This window comes from Lithobates pipiens, unplaced genomic scaffold (genome assembly GCF_037356315.1).
Source record: "Lithobates pipiens isolate NorthernLeopardFrog02 unplaced genomic scaffold, aLitPip1_a1.2 Scaffold_10, whole genome shotgun sequence".
NCBI lineage: Eukaryota > Metazoa > Chordata > Amphibia > Anura > Ranidae > Lithobates > Lithobates pipiens.
Genome location: NW_027507686.1, coordinates 228358322 through 228372990, shown reverse-complemented (window position 1 = coordinate 228372990; position 14669 = coordinate 228358322). Strand labels below are relative to the sequence as shown.

The 14669-nt window shown below is 45.6% G+C and overlaps 1 protein-coding gene across 9 annotated transcripts in view; it reads left to right on the top strand.

Moving 5' to 3' along the window:
* SHANK2 (SH3 and multiple ankyrin repeat domains 2) overlaps positions 1 to 14669 on the top strand; it is a 1084923-nt gene that overhangs the window by 494192 nt on the left and 576062 nt on the right. Inside the window, exon 1 of one of the 9 annotated variants that reach the window (XM_077462577.1) lies at positions 1123 to 1322. The exons of the other annotated variants lie outside the window; for them this stretch is intronic. Coding sequence (XP_077318703.1) covers positions 1286 to 1322 — 37 coding nt within the window. The 5' untranslated portion in view covers positions 1123 to 1285. Of the gene's footprint in view, positions 1 to 1122; positions 1323 to 14669 lie in introns of those variants that run through there. 9 annotated transcript variants of the gene reach the window in all.

The window sequence follows — 14669 nt, the reverse complement described above, 5'->3', positions numbered from 1 at the left end:
TTGTTCGGATAATCCGACAGTGTGTGGGCTCCATCGGACTGTTTCCGTCGGAATATCCGACCGACAAAGTTTTAGAGCTGGGCTATAAAATTTTCCGACAACATGATCCGATCGGACTTTGTCTGATCGTTCGTAGAGAATTCCGATCGGACCACGCATGCTCAGATAAAATTACAAGACCAAAGCTATTGGCTACTAGCCTGAACGTAGTCCCGTCGTAACGAAATAACCTCATCACGTTCCGAACGATTGGATTTTCCGACAACTTTGTCCGACCGTGTGTATGCAACACCAGTTTCAGACAAAATCCGACGGATTTTGTTGTCGGAATGTCCGACCGTGTGTACAAGGGCTAAGAGGTGCAATGTTTCTGAGCCACGTAAAACCCCTTCGTCAAGCATGTCATCACATGCCTGAAGAAGGGGTCCGCCGTGGCTCCGAAACGTTGCACCTCTCTTCTGCTGTGATCGTTCTTCAATAAAAAAAAAAAAAAAAAAAAGATTTTTCTGGATGCTATTGAGGATCCTCAATGTGCTGACAAATATGAACGTTGTACACAGACGTACACATTTTTTTTTCTGGCAGGAATGGGTGATGTTCATACATCAGTACAGTGTGCACGTACCCATATAGTGAAAATTTCTTTAGCATATTTTAAAAGTCTATAAATATTTAATATGCAGTGGTTGACCAGATCCAACCAGTCAGAAAGCCACTTCTACAAAATAACAGATGCCATCTAAAGTTTTTATTAATAGCTGTACATTAAAAAAAAATGTTCTCAGCTTCTAATTCTACATTTATATAAAAAGTATAGTTAAATAATTGTTGAGAAAATCTTCCTATTCACATTTATTGTTAGAACACCTTCATGCCCTGCTTGCCTTCCTTCTCTTACTCCGGCAGTGGCATCCAAATTGTGCCAATGACCCCCCCCCCCCCCCCCCCCCCCTGCTCTGTGCCTGGCTCTTCATTAATACAATCCTTACAATAGCAGAGAAACAAGCCTCATCTGCTCACATGACTCACTCTGTGAAAGATCGCAAGATGTTTGAGCGTCTCCATTCTGCGCGTAGCCGTTTCCCAGCTGACAGACAGGATATGGGGTGGGCTCTTCACCAGAGTATTGGGTACTGCATGCCCAGCTATGCTCGCTCTTACACACTTCCCGGGAACTTGCTCCTCCATGCAGGCAGCTGAAACTGACAGAGACGGGATAGTTCCCCTCCCTTCCCTTTCGCTCCTGTCCAGGGATCACATATATCGCTGCTAAATCACAAGCAAGATGAAGTCTTTGTTCAGTGCATTCGCAAAGAAAGAAGGTAAGCGGTGCCTATCTTGGTGGGTGGGGGGGGGGGGGGGCTAGCTTGCTGGTTGAATGAGATTTCTTTTCAGATTAAACTTTCAGTTGACTCTTTGCCTTTTGAAGTCTTCTTGCAGTTTGTGTTTGTTGTATGGAACGGTGTCCGGATTGGTACCGATGAAGAGAAGGGACATTTGTTGAAGCTTCTGTGAGATTTCTCATTCAGGTGTCCGTTTTATGAAGCAGTGATCCAGAGGACCGCACACTGAGAATCCTCATTGACTGACACAGAAACGGCCAGTTTATGAAGCTGCAATCTCAGCACTTCACTGGGGATCTGAGTCAGAAGTCGCAATCCCCGATTCACCAGCTCAGAGGTGGAGAATCGAGGGGTGAAGAGAGAATCCCAGGGGAACTGAGGGGGAACGAGGAAGATTATTAACTACTTCTACCTTCGATCAGACCCCCAAGACAATAACCATGCCCCCTGTCATATTTATGTGTATACTACATATATATATATATATATATATATATATACACACATATACATACATACATACATACATACACACAGTGTGTGTGTGTGTATGTGTATATGTATATATATATATATATATATATATATATATATATATATATAGTATGTATTTATACACAGAAATATGGCAGGGGGCATGGTTACTGTCTTCCATCCATTATATATATATATATATATATATATATATATATATATATATATATATATATATACAACGTATGTATGAGTGTGTGTGTATATATATATATAAAATGTATGTATGAGTGTGTGTGTATGTATATATATATATTTATATTTACGTAGGGGGACTCTTTATTTTATTAGCAGTAACCACGCTGTATCACTGCTTAATAAACTGACATCTCTGTGTTTCTGTGAATTTCTGCTACTGTAATCTCGTAAAGTCTCACGAGATTCCAGTATCAGGGGGCGTTATCCACTGCTTGAAGTGTTTTTTTTATTATTATTTTACAGGATTTCTATAGCTCCAACAGTTTACGCAGCGCTTTGCAACATGAGGGCAGACAGTACACTTACAATACAAATCAATACAGGAGGGATCAGAGGGCCCTGCTCATTGGAGCTTACAATCTAGAAGGGAGGGTCAAGTGGAAACAAAAAAGGTAATAACTGTGGGGGGTGAGCTTATGGAGAAAATGAAAATACAGTTGTTAGATGTGGATAGGGTAAGCTTCTAACTGTGGGGGGGGGGGGGGGGGGGGTGAAAATACAGTTAGGTGTGGATGGGGTAAGCTTCTCTGAAGAGAAGTGTTTTCAGGGATCATCTAAAAGCTAATAGAGTAGGAGATAAGCCGACAGATTGGGGTAAGGCATTCCATAGGATTGGAGAGGCTTTGGAAAAGTCCTGGAGGCGAGTATGGGCTCCAGTTTGTAGATCACTTCACTCCTCCAAAGGGGAAGCGATCTACACCGCTTCATAAACTGGTATCCAGAGGAGAACGATCTCCTCTGAAGCCCCATCCCCACACGCATCAGTTTTTCTGCTGAGTTTTTCCTTCAGATTTACCAAAACCATATAATATGAGGTCAAACCTCAGGAGTTTCAATTTGTATGCAGTCAGGCCGGCCCTTCTACTACATGGTTTTGGTAAATCTGAAGGAAAAACTCAACGGACACCTCATTGTGAATGGGAAATAGATTCAATCAAAGGGGAGGTGTAGTCCTTATTATACTCCAAAGACTTGTTTATGAAATTGCCCACATAGTTGTGCAGTGATATAGGGTCCGAATGCAGTACCTAACAAAAGGGTTGTTAAAAATAAAAATAAAACGTATAGGGCAGAATTCAGAAACCGCTCAGACCAGTCTTGGGGAAATATGTTCTTTCACCAGCACAGAGCTTCATGAAAGTTGGCCACCAACTGTTTCTTTTATTTGTCCAAAATATTGTTGCAGCGGAACCTGTGATTATAAAAGTCCACAAATGATGTCAAGATAGACTGGCTGCTACTGTGCTGAGATCTGTAGTCCCACAGAAACCAAGCAATAGCAGGTTCTCCTCTTCGTAATTTGATGACTCGTCATCTTTTGACATCCCTTTCAAGTACAGTGTGTTATAATAGGATTATTTTCCTGCGAATCGTACCTTTTCCTTGGATAAAACAGACCACGGAGAGGTGATCTTTGCTGACAATTTCAACTCCTTACAATGCTTCAAAGGAAAGTTATACTAAGGACATATGAAGGCTGCCATTTCTGACCTTCCTTCTAAAGGTGCTCTTTCATTGGCTGTCATACAGATCCAACAGCTTCACTACTAAGTCACTGGCGTATGCAGTTCCAGAGTTGTAACTTTTGCTCTGACTTTCCTTATCTGGGTGCTTGTCGCAGGTCAGTATCACAAAGGATGGAAGACGGATGGCAACCAGTGATAGCATTGGACCTAGGAACAGGATAGATGATGACACTTTGGATGCAGAGATCTTCCAGAGTGCTGGGCCATGTTTATATCTGATCTGATCAAAACTACTTCTTATTTATAGGTGCTTATTAAAGCAGTATTAAACCCAAAAGAAAAATGTATTGTATTGTAGCTTACCAATTCATAGATGTGATGGCTGCATTAGTTTCCTTTTTTTGGGGATTTATTTCTTTTATTTTTATCTGGTAAGACAGCCAGCAAGTCTGTTATCAGTATACATGGATGAGAGAAACCACTTAACAGTAGCAGGGGTGATTAAAACAATCAGCTTTTACGTATTCATGTAAAACCTTTATCCCAAAAGGAAAAAACTGTTTGCTGTAACTGCTTATAAAGTGTAAGCTGGAGTTTGGCTTCTAAAAAGGCAGCGGGTGACCCGCTGCCATCCTTTTCTCGCATTCAGCATGGGGTTGTGCTATATGCTTGTGTTCGTCCTGTTTCATGTGAGCAGTCCGTGTTGGACGCTAATAAATGTTTAATTGGTTGCACAGAGAACACTTAGATCTCCCTTCTTTTTTATGTATGGTTTGATGCCTCCATTGATTGGCCGATCTGGAGGAGAAGTTCAAATAGACTTATTTCTGCTGCCTATCTGTTGTGTGGGACCTGCGTGCATGACTACCTGTTAGCTGCGGGGTTCATGCTCTGAGGGGAGCGTAGAACATAGATTGGAGGTGGAGGGTCTGTCACCATTCATTTTTATATTGTTGATCACCGATGGAGTCATCTTATCTTCTAGAACTTACATAACTCCCAACTTTGAGATGGGAATGAGGGACACCTATTGGCAAAAGTATGCAGGCATAGGACACACCCCTTCTCACGCCCCCCCTTAAAGGAGAATTGTACAAAAAACAAGATTGGTTAAACCCACAAGTCCTTTTTTTTTTTTACCACTACTATTCCTTTATATTGGCTTTTGGAATTTACAAATGCAGCAATTTATAAATTGTACGAAAGGTTTAGTGCCGGAAAACGATTTTTTAAAGATAAAAAGTGTGTTTTATATACAACTATATAGATCGGACCAAAATGAGGGACAAGTGAGGACGAATGAGGGACAGAGGGACATTGCTCCAAATCAGGGACAGTCTCTTAAAATCAGGGACAATTGGGAGCTATGGACTTGTAGTTCTCCAGTTTATTGGACAGTTTTTTATTGCGCTGCACATTTTAGTTTTTGTTTATTATAACAGGAAGTGCCTGAGCAAGGACCTTCATGGCAGGCTCACTGGATGTGCTGCAGATTAAAAAAAAAAATACTGAAAATGGCTTTTTTAATTACATTAACATGTTAAAGCTTATATTAGGTTTTAGTTATTTGCGTTTGCATAGTTAGTTGCTTAGTTTAGGATAGGATATTGACAGGTAACTGTAGCTTTAGGCCGCGTACACACGGGCGGACTGTTCGCCCAACTTAGTTCGTCAGACAATCCGACAGACAGTCCGTTCAAAATTTGCATGAACGGACTTGACCACACACGATGAGCAGACAGTCCGCTGAAAGCGTGCACGATGACGTGAACGGCACGTACGACGGGACGAGAAATTCGACGTCCAATACACTGCAATGCAACCTTCGGCCGTGTAAATCCTTTCTGAGCATGCGCCAAACTTAGTCTGTCGAACTAGCCTACACACGAGCGGACTGTCCGCTAAAACCAAGTTTGGACAGACTGTCTTACGGAAATTCCGTAAGACTTTGTTCGTCAGACTGTCCGCTGAAACAGTCCGCTGAAACTAAGTTGGGCGAACAGTCCGCCCGTGTGTACGCGGCCTTAGTGGTACATGGTATGCTACAGCTATAGCATCATACAATCAGGACAGAAAATCAGCAAAACCCAATACTAGCTGTGCTTGCTGGATGATTTTAAGGTGTTCCTAATATGCGCAGGTGGAATGGCTCATCAAAATGATGTTGAGAATGATGAGACGATTGATACTCATGTCATCACTTGTTCTGATTAGGAACTAAATAAACAAATCAGATTGGATAATGATTTGGCTCATTTTGTTATGAGGTATTTTTTTCCGGGCATGTGTGTAATATGGAAAATCTCAAATTAATCACTTAAAAGTAAAAGTGGCCTTGATTAATTATTCGTCATCAATCTCCCGCAGTGTCTAATTATGGCACATATCACATTGCATCTCTGATGCTCCTGAAACACAGGCAGTATAAACACTGTGAGAGGTGTAATGACACCCAACTGACAAGTCTAGGTTCACATCTATGCGGCTGCGCTTGATGCATTTTTAAAACCAGCGTTTTTGCATGCAGTTTTCATGCATTTTTTTCTCTTTAAAGCCACTGTAAACACACTGTGTATAGCTGGTTGCTAAGGAGGGGGAAGGGAAGCCAGCCGCCACATCGTTAACAACTGATGACTCATCAGCTGTCAGTGGGATTCCCCGCTGACAGCTGAATGTAAAAAAAAAACGGGGTGGGGGCCCTTCGGGTCTAGTATGGATTGGGAGGGGACACCCCATGTCAAAATGTATATTTTTTTTACATTTCACTGCTTTTTGAGGTGATACCCATTCACATGGCGGGGGGCAGGATCTGGGGGTCCCCCTTCTTGAAGGGGTCTTCCAGAATCCGATAAGCCCCCCCCAAACACCCATCTTCCCATGTTGAGGGCATGCAGTCTGGTACAGTTCGGGGGGGGAGGGTTTGTCCCCTCAATTTACTGACCTGCCAGGCTGCATGCTCAGATAAGGGTTTGGTGTTGATTTTGGGGGGAACTCCGCACCATTTTTTTATTTTGGCGTTTGGGGGGATTGGGTAGGTCCGCTCCGAATCCATACTAGACCCAAAAGACCTGGGGGTTGCACCGTTTTTTTCACTTTTTTTTTGGCCAGCAATTCTGACAGCTGATGACCCATCGGTTGTTAAGGACATGGCAGCCGGCTTCCCGGTTCCCTCCTTAGCAACCAGCTATATACAATGTGTTTACAGTGTGTTTAACCACTTGCTTACTTAGCACTTAAACCCCCCTCATGTCCAGACCAATTTTATAGCTTTTAGCGCTGATGCACTTTGAATGACAATTGCGCGGTCCTACAATACCGTACCCAAATGAAATTTTTATCATTTTTTTCCCACAAATAGAGCTTTCTTTTGTTGGTATTTAATTCCAGCTGGGAGTTTTATTTTTTGCTAAACAAACAAAAAAAGATGCAAAAAAAAAAATCATGTTTAATAGTTTGTTATAAAATTGTGCAAACAGGTCATTTTTCTCCTTCATTGAAATGCGCTGATGAGGCGGCGCTGATGGGCACTGATAGGCTGTACTGTTGGGCACTAATAGGCACAGTTAAGTTGGCACTAATAGAAACAGATAAGGTGGCACCGTTGGGCACAGATAAGGCAGTACTGATGGGCACAGATAAGGCGGCACTGATGGGCACAGATGGGCGGCACAGATGGGTGGCACGGATGGGTGGCACGGATGGGTGGCATGGATGAGTGGCACAGATGGGTGGCATGGATGGGCACTGATGGGTACCACTGATAGATGGGACTGATGGGCACTGATAGGTGGCACTGATAGGTGGCACTGATGGGCGGCACTGCTGGGCACTGATGGGCGGCACTGATGGACACTGGTAGATGACACTGATGGGCACGGATATGTGGCACTGAGGTGCAGCACTGTTTTTGTGGCAGATTGTGGGCACTGATAGATGGCACTGTGGGCACTGATAGATAGCACTGTGGGCACTAATGGGTGGCACTGTGGGCACTAATGGGTGGCACTGATGGGGGGCACTTTTTTTATTCTATAGGTGGCACTGTGAGGGGGCAGGTGGGCACTGGTAAGCTGGCCGGTGATCGGCTCTTTTTTTTCCTCCTCGTGCTGTCAGCGTGAGGAGGAAAAATAGCCGATTACCGGCTCTGTTTTGTCACATGATCAGCTGTCATTGGCTGACAGCTGATCACATGGTAAGGGGTCGGGATTGACCCCTTGCTCGGATCCTTGATCAGGCGAGTCTCATAAACTCGCCGATCACAGAGTGCGCCGCGCGCGCTCCTCAGGGAGCGCGCAGGCCACTCGTGCAAAGCGGGTCCGCGCTGTAGCCGTCATTTGGCTATAGCGCGGATCTCTAGAGGTTAAACAGAAAAAAAAACCTTCTGACAGCTGATGACTCATCGGTTGTTAAGGACGCAGAGGCCGGTTTCCCGGCCCCCTGCTTAGCAACCAGCTTATATATAGTGTTAAAATAAAAAACACCTTAAAAATCACATTACAAATACAACACTTGCATTTGTGGTTTGGTTAAATTGAAGTATATTGCACACAAATCGCAGGAAAAAAGTCCCTGACCCTTTCCAAAGATGCACCAGCCATAAAACGCATAGATTTGAACTTGTACCATTGGAAACCATGTTTTGTAACAGGCCAAGTCAACTATCCTACAGTATGCTTTCTCAGCCAGCTGTCACTTTACCCACTGCTTTGTGCTGGGAGACCTCTCCGTGTACCCACTACTCTTTTAGAAACAAATTAGCCTCCTAACCTTCTTCTCTGATTGATTGCTATCCCTGTTCCCTCTGATATTGCCTCCAAGGTTTTAATAAATGGCAGCTACGAAGGTCACCACTTTGTGAATTCCTCACAGTGTTAGTATTGCATGTAATCCTTGTTCCTATTTAATGACTTTAATAAATAGTAGCCTTTGACGTTATGGCAAGGTGAACAAAACATTGTTCATCTTTATAAAACGTGTCACCTTCAGTTTAACCTAGATTTACTATGCAGTATACAGTATGTAGTGATGGTGACAGCCAGAAGACAAATGTGGCCTTATAATGAGCTACACTTTGGCCTAGTGATGTGGGGGTCCTGGATTTATTTCCCATCCAGCAATAAACATATTCCCATCACACAGCCTACCAGAGTCAACCATACTGTTGGTGATGTAAAGATTGTCATGGTGTGTGGCATCAATAGAATATTTTGTAAGTGTATTATAATGCATGCCTTGATGAAAGAGCCATGCATGGCTCCAAAACTTTGCAGTATGGTGTTCTTTATGATGCAATAAACAAAAATCTTCTGTAAACATTATGGTGTGCTGAAACCAAATTCTAATAATCATTTCCCAACAAAAAAAACTCTAGTCTGTTTATATACATGAATAAAATAAAACTTGCTTGCTGAAAAAATGTATAAATGTGTCCTCAATGAACTAAAAATAAATGATTGGAGCAAAGCCTGATGACCCCTGTAAGCTCAGAGGGTTGGACCAAAGCCTGACGACCCCTGTATGGTCAGAGGGTTGGACCAAAGCCTGACGACCCCTTTGTGGTCAGAGGATTGGACCAAAGCCTGATGACCCCTGTGTGGTCAGAGGGTTGGACCAAAGCCTGATGACCCCTGTGTGGTCAGAGGGTTGGACCAAAGCCTGACGGCCCCTTTGTGGTCAGAGGATTGGACCAAAGCCTGATGGCCCCTGTGTTTTCAGGGGGTTGGACCAAAGCATGACGACCCCTGTGTGGTCAGAGGGTTGGACCAAAACCCGACGACCCCTGTGTGGTTAGACGGTTGGACCAAAGCCTGACGACCCCTGTGTGGTCAGAGGGTTGGACCAAAGCCTGATGACCTCTGTGTGATCAGAGGATTGGATCAAAGCCTGACGGACCCCTGTGTGGTCAGAGGGTTGGTTACACCTCCTGTGAGTAGCACATTTAGTATTGTTTTGTACCTTGTTAAAGGGCAACTCCACTCATTAAATTGTCTAGCCTAGTTTAAGCACACTATGTGTGTGTTTTTTTATTGATGGTTATTAGACCAAGGGCTTTGGTGCACTATGTGGGATATATGTATTACCAACTGGGTACCCACTGGAGTGTAGACAGTCCTGTCTGATGTGAGCAGCCTAACCTGAGCCAGTGAGCTCTCTGGATAGTTTCTCTTCTCACTACTGTATATGAACTATTCCCATACTTTTTTTCTTCATTGTGTCAATCTACATCTATCTGGCAATATGTCTGACACAAAAAAGACCATTTATCTCACTGTGGCAAGCAATTCATTTTTTCTGTGAAATATTTAGCTTCCTGTTGGTTGCAGGCATGAGAGTGCTGAGATAATTTAATGGGCTTACAAATCTTTCAAAAACCCACAGTCTACAGTTAAATTACAGTGAATTAGAAAATACTAAAGTAAGGAGCTTAGACTAACAGCCAGGCAACTAGCATTTTTGGAAAGTTGTTAATGGAAGCCCATGTACAGTATGTTTCTTGACAGGCTTTCTTTAAAGTTACAGCAATGGCACAATGGGGGTTATTTCCTAAACGCAAATCCACTTTGCACTACAAGTTGCACTGAAAGTGCACTTGGAAGTGCAGTCGCTGTAAATCTGAGGGAGTCATGCAAGGAAAATTAAAAAACAGCATTTTAGCATGTACATGGATATTAAAATCAGCTAAGCTTCCCCTCATTTCAGATCTTTCTTTCAAGTGCACTTTGCACTGGGTTAAATCTGTGTCGATGAGCACTTCTTTGCCGAGATGCTGATTAGACAGCATGATTATTGCACAGGTGTGCCTTAGGCTGGTCCCAATAAAAGGCCACTCTAAAACTAGTCAGTATCTGATGTGGCCACCATTTGCCTCACACAGTGCAGCACACTTCCTTTGCATAGAGTTGATCAGGTTGTTGATTGTGGCCTGTGGAATGTTGGTCCATTCCTTTCAATGGCTGTGTGAAGTTGCTGGATATTGGCAGGAACTGGAACCCGCCGATCCAGAGAATCCCAAACGTGCTCAATGGGTGACATGTCCAGTGAGTATGCTGGCCATGCAAGAACTGACATGTTTTCAGATTCCAGGAATTGTGTACAGATCCTTGCAATGTGGGGCCATGCATTATTATGCTGCAACATGAGGTGATGATCGTGGATGAATGGCACAGCAATGGGCCTCAGGATCTCGTCACGGTATCTCTGTGCATTCAAAATGCCATCAATAAAATGCACCCGTGTTTGTTGTCCATAGCATACGCCTGTCCATACCATAACCCCACCGCCACCATGGGCCACTCGAACCACAACGTTGACGTTAGCAACCACTCACCCACACAACGCCATACATGCTGTCTGCCATCTGCCCTGTACAGTGAAAACCGGGATTCATCCATGAAGAGAACACCTCTCCAAAGTGCCAGACGCCATTGAATGTGAGCATTAGCCCACTCAAGTCGGTTACGATGACGAACTGCAGTCAGGTCCAGACCCCGATGAGGACGAGCATGCAGATGAGCTTCCCTGAGACTGTTTCTGACAGTTTGTGCAGAAATTCTTTGGTGTCCAGGTGGCTGGTCTCAGACGATCTTGGAGGTGAAGATGCTGGATGTGGGGGTCCTGGGCTGGTATGATTACACATGGTCTGCGGTTGTGAGGCCGGTTGGATGTACTGCCAAATTCTCTGAAACGCCTTTGGAGACAGCTTATGGTAGAGAAATGAACATTCAATTCAAGGGCAACAGCTCTGGTGGACATTCCTGCCATCAGCATACCAATGGCACACTTCCTCAAAACTTGCGACATCTGTGGCATTGTGCTGTGTGATAAAACTGCACATTTTAGAGTGGCCTTTTATTGTGGTCAGCCTGAGGCACACCTGTGCAGTAATCATGCTGTCTAATCAGCATCTTGATATGCCACACCTGTGAGGTGGATGGATTATCTTGGCAAAGGAGAAGTGCTCACTCACACCGATTTAGACAGATTTGTGAACAATATTTGAGAGAAATAGGCCTTTTGTGTATATAAAAAAAGTTGTAGATCCTTGCATTCAGCTCATGATAAATAGGGGCAAACACAAAAGTGTTGTGTTTATAATTTTGCTCAGTGTGTATGTATGTGTATGTGTGTGTGTATGTGTATATATTTATGGCCCAGAGCCCTCTGACCGATACGGATAAGGATGACAAACAAGGTTAACACAAACTCGCTTACTTGAACCGGACCTGAAAGTGTGCCCTGGCCTAACGTAGGGTATACCAAAATAAGGGGGCATACCCTTGATAGAGAAATGAGTAATAAATGAAATGAAAATGAAATGAAGTGAAATGAGTACTCGCTCGAGGAGTAAAATGCTTGAGAAATGCCCTTGACAGGGGATGGGTGGGTGGGTATCGCGCACCGGAACCGACGAGGGAGCCAGGCGAACGGGCTGGTTATATACACCACCGGGCTCCACCCATAATTCCAGGCCACCATACTGGCCTTTCCATTTATGGCCCAGAGCCCTCTGACCGATACGGATAAGGATGACAAACAAGGTTAACACAAACTCGCTTACTTGAACCGGACCTGAAAGTGTGCCCTGGCCTAACGTAGGGTATACCAAAATAAGGGGGCAAAAACACACAGGTAGGGAAATGCCTTTATTGATTCAAGTTTGTTACTGGGTGAGCTTGACAAAGGCCTGGGCCATCTCTACTTGCGGATTGGGTATGTAACGGGCGAAACAGGTGGACTTCCACCTACCCAACTTTTTGATAACGTGGACCGGGACCCCTTGGCGGGAGGCAGTTGAAGCCGCTCCGATCCGGAATGAATGTCCGGAGTAGTGAGCCGGATTGAGGTGAAGGATGCCCAGGAGTATCCTGACATGCTCCATGAACTGGGCTGCGTTCAGTGGCTTACCGTGGAATGGCAGAAGCGGGCCAGTTCCTGGTTGATCGGCCAGAAGGGTCAACAAGCGGGTGAGCATGGCGACCGGGCACCAGCGGTTGTTAGTTTTATAAAAATGTATGTCCGTCCCTGGGCCGAGCTGCTGCGTCTTGGATACTGCTATATGTAGGATGAAATGGTCTCCGTGCCTGACCAGGTGGTGCTTGCATAGCGTGCGAGCTGAGGGGCTGCTGGAGGTAAACTCGCCTGGCCGCAAGAAGCCGTAGAAGGCCAGGTGTATGGCTGCTTGTATAATGGTACTAGTGTGGAGTCCGAAAGGTGCAGTGGCCAGAATATCGGACATGTTTCTGAAAACGTCTCCTGTGATAGGCAGGCGTTTGAGGGAAGCCGCAGGCTGGCGTTTCTGGATGCCACGCATGACGGCCCGAATGGCGTGAAAAGTGAACAAGGAGGGTTCAGCAGGGTCCTGGAGGGACGTAAAATGTTGTACCCCGGCCAGATATAGTCGGATCGTGTTGAAGGATAACGCCAAGTCCGAGTGGCAATGGGCAATGAAGGCCAGAACTTGCTTGACCCGGGAGGTCTCTGTGGAGCGAGACGTTAAGAAACGGTTAAAGGCCCTCCAGGCTGTTTGGTAGGCCTTGCGGGTATTGTCTGCGAGGGAGTGATTGATGAGTTGCGTCGCGGCTACTAGGTGAGGGGTTAATCCAGGGTCAGTTGAGACCAGTCCGGGATAACTGCTGACGTTGGTCCGGCTCCGGGCACCTGATCGAAAAAGGAAACTAAGTTAAAGCGGGAGAGGGCGTCCGCTGCCCGATTACATTTACCGGGGATAAAGGCACAATGAACATTAAATTGAAACAATAACGAGAGCTGGACCAGCCGCCGCAGGAAGGACATAATCTCCAGAGACTTGGACCTGCCTTTGTTAATGATTTCCGCAGTGGCGAGATTGTCCGTTGAAAAGGTCACTGTTTGACCGGACCAACTGCGGCCCCACGTATGGGCAGCGGCTACGATGGGGTACAACTCGAATAGGGAGGACGTCTCGGTGAAGCCCGGAATAGCCAGTATCTGAGGAGGCCAAGGGGCTGCGAGCCAGAGGTGGCCAAAAATTGCCGCAAAACCTGTAGAGGCCGCTGCGTCGGTCACGACCTGCGGTGACGAGGAGGACACGGAGGGAATGAATAGGGACACACCATTCCAGGACGTCAGGAATTCCTCCCACATGGCAAGATCAGCTATAGCTGCGGGGTCCAGGCTGAGGATATGCTCCGGGTCTTGTGAATGAGACAGTAGGACTAACAGGCGTGATATAAAAGCGCGACCTTGAGGGATGATGCGCATGGCAAAATTAAGCATACCGAGAAGGGACTGTAACTGCCTCTTGGTACAAGTTCTGGTGTGGGTGAAGTCCCTCATGACCGACCTGATGCGGCTTAGTTTATCCGGGGGGAGGCTGGCCTGCATAGTGCTGGTATTTAAGCTGACCCCGAGGAAGGTGATTGCCTGCGCAGGGCCCTCCACCTTGTGCTCAGCAATCGGGACGTCAAGGTTATTGAAGACCACCCTTAGTTTATCCAAATCCCCTGGAAGGGAGCCAGGTGACTCGACCAGCAGGAAGTCATCCAAATAGTGTATGACTCCCTGGCACTGGGCTACGTGCAGCAAGATCCATTCGAGAGCCTGCGCAAACGAGTCGAAGAGCCAGGGGCTACTCTTGGACCCGAAGGTTAGCTTAGTGGCAAAATAGTAGAGCTCCCTCCATTTGATGCCATGCCAGCACCAGAGAGATGGGTGGATAGGAAGGAGCTTGAAGGCGTCCGAGATGTCGGCCTTGGAGAGCCATGTTCCTGTGCCTGACTTGAGAATGGCCTGGATGGCCATGTCTACGGACGCGTACTTAAGGGAGAACTCCTCAGAGGGGATAAGAGAGTTGAGACTGGGGACAGAGGAAGAATAAGGCGCTGACAAATCGTAGACCAACCTAAGTTTATTGGAGAACTTGCCCTTGACAAGCCCAATAGGGCTGACTCGCCAGGTGTTAAATGGGGGCTTCGTGAAAGGGCCTATGATGAAATCCCGGTCTAGCTCTGCCTGTAATAGCTGGTCGATGGCTTGCACGTCCGTGGCTGCTGACCGCAGGTTCTGGCACTCGTGTGTAAGGTGAGGGAGGGAAATAAGTCCTGTATGAAAGCCCTGAGTAAAGCCCTGGACTAGGTAGGTGGCAAGTGAG